The following is a 2500-nucleotide window of genomic DNA, read 5'->3' on the forward strand; positions in this document are numbered from 1 at the left end:
AGAGAGAGAGAGAGAGAGAGAGAGAGAGAGAGAGAGAGAGAGAGAGAGAGAGAGAGAGAGAGAGAGAGAGAGAGGAAATAAGAGAAAGGAAAACATAGATTCGAGAAGAGAAAAAAAATAAGGAATACTAGAAAAAAAAAAAAAAATGCACATGAATTACACAAACCTAACCCCATTTGCATTTAATTCGGAGAACATCCTCCTCTCAACCCCGAATGATCAAACAGTCGTTAAACCTACCTTCTTAACATTAAACAACATTAAACAATAACAATAATAATGAAAAAAAAAATCAAAACACATTCCACGTCCAGAAACCAAATAAAAACACACTCACGGAGATTTAAATGCACGCGAGCAGGCAGACGCGATCTCCACTGTAGTACATATCACACAGTTCCCTTTTTAATTAAGGTTCAGTGTTCTTAATCAGCTCCTCTTCGAACCTGACTCTCGCTGACGACGAAGAATTTCCTCGAAGGCGCTTGCAACATAACCTTAAGGAGGAGGAGGAGGTGGAGGAGGAAGAAGAAGAGGAGGAGGAGGAGGAGGAAGAGGTACACAATGCAGTGTATTTGGTTGTTAAAGAATCTTTAGTGATGTTCTATCTCTATGTTATTTTTTGTAACTTATTATTTTTTTATGGTGTAGATATTATTTATTTTCTGTTCTCTCTAATCTTTGGCATCTGACGCAAGCGGCGTTTTCGTAAAATCGCCCTGCAAGATTATATTTAAAGGAAGGGTTCGTTGACCGTGGGTTTCTGTTGCAGTGAAAATTTTTCACTTGCTGCACCAGCGCATTTGCCCCCGACTCTTAACACGCACGCACCGACCGTGACGTCAATTGCATTTGCGTGCACCGTCTCCTTGCACATAACGCATAAAAAAAAAAAATACCCATCCCCTGATATTTACCAACGCCGCTGCAACACTGCAACACACTCACCAGCAGAGAAATGATCCCGATGGCCAGAGACCCAGCTCGTAGGCCGAGGCAACAGCAACAGCACTTCCTCAGCAGCACCATCTCGGCTGTCTCAACTCGCCACGCAATCTATCTGAAAACTCGCCGAACCAGATACAGAGGGACCACTCGCCACCAACGCGATATCCGAGCACAGCACCGCTCACTACAGAGACTCGACTACAACTGAAGGCGGTGGGCCGAAGGGGTGGGCTCGGGAGGTGGGCTTGGCAGCAGCAGCAACCTGTGGCCTGGCGGGTAGGAGTGCGCAGCTGCCAGACGCACTCCGGAGGCGAACGTCTGAACACGCACTTGAAGTTGGTTGAAGTTTGTTTTAAGCCAATCTATTTCATGCTGGCTCAATAGATGGATTAATTCAAATCGGCGTGTCTGGGATTAATTTAAGAGTATCTGTATCGGCGAGATTTTAATGTGTATTAAGGGCTCGATGAATGTAAATTGTACGTGGATTTCCTTTCATCCGAGGGATCGCCGGCGGAAGTGGATAAAACAGATAAAATAAGACGAAGGAGAGAGAGAGAGAGAGGGGGGGGGGGAGAGAGATAGATAGATAGACAGATAGAGATGTAGATAGATAGATAGAGAGAGAGAGAGAGAGAGAGAGAGAGAGAGAGAGAGAGAGAGAGAGAGAGAGAGAGAGAGAGAGAGAGAGAGAGAGCTATGTATATATGTGTATATATAAATATATATATATATATATATATAGAGAGAGAGAGAGAGAGAGAGAGAATGAGAGGCAGAGAGGGAAAGAGAAAGAAAGAATGAGAGGCAGAGATAGAGAGAGCGAAAGAAAAAAAGAAAGAAAGGAAGAGAGAAAGACAGACAGAAAGAAAGAAAGAAAGAAAAAAAAAGAGAGAGATCCCCAGGCAGCAGACGTTCTTTGCACGCGTAAATGGTGCAATGAAATGATAATGAGGTTAATCCAGTTATTTTGCACAGAAGTCTCTCCCTCTCGCCCTGTACATGTGTGGCCCCGTTATCTAAGTCTTCCATATTTAGTCTTCGTATTTTGATGTTTGAATAGACTTAATATCAATTATTTGTTTTTACTGAAGAGGAATGATGTATATTATATCAAACCAGGGTTATCGATTTTTAGGTTAGACTTTCAAAATTCTTAATATGGGGGAGTTTAAGTTTATTTTCCCAAGTGATTGAGAAAACCAGATGTAATTGTGTTAAAGATTCCTGACGAAAGTTTTACAACAGACAGTGATAATAACTGCATCGAATATTCATATATACACACATAGATATATTTTGATATACATATACACACAGATACACGTGTGTGTGTGTGTGTGTATGTGTCTCTGTGTGTACATATTTACATACACACATACATGTGTTTGTATATATACATATATATATGTACATATATATATATATATATTTATATATATATACACACACATATATGTGTGTGTGTGTGTGTGTTTGTATATATATGTATGTATGTATGTATGTAGGTATGCATGTATGTATCAATATACATACACACATATATACTATA

The 2500-nt window shown here is 40.4% G+C and overlaps 1 protein-coding gene across 1 annotated transcript in view; it reads right to left on the reverse strand.

Annotated features, from left to right (window-relative positions):
* The window catches only part of LOC125027299, a 42519-nt gene extending 41372 nt beyond the window's left edge, over positions 1–1147 (reverse strand). Inside the window, exon 1 of the mRNA XM_047616283.1 lies at positions 949–1147. Within this exon, the coding sequence (XP_047472239.1) occupies positions 949–1029 (81 nt within the window). The 5' untranslated portion in view covers positions 1030–1147. The remainder of the gene's footprint in view (positions 1–948) is intronic.
* Positions 1148–2500: the final 1353 nt, after the last annotated feature.

This window comes from Penaeus chinensis, chromosome 1, assembly GCF_019202785.1.
Source record: "Penaeus chinensis breed Huanghai No. 1 chromosome 1, ASM1920278v2, whole genome shotgun sequence".
In the NCBI taxonomy this organism is placed as follows: domain Eukaryota; kingdom Metazoa; phylum Arthropoda; class Malacostraca; order Decapoda; family Penaeidae; genus Penaeus; species Penaeus chinensis.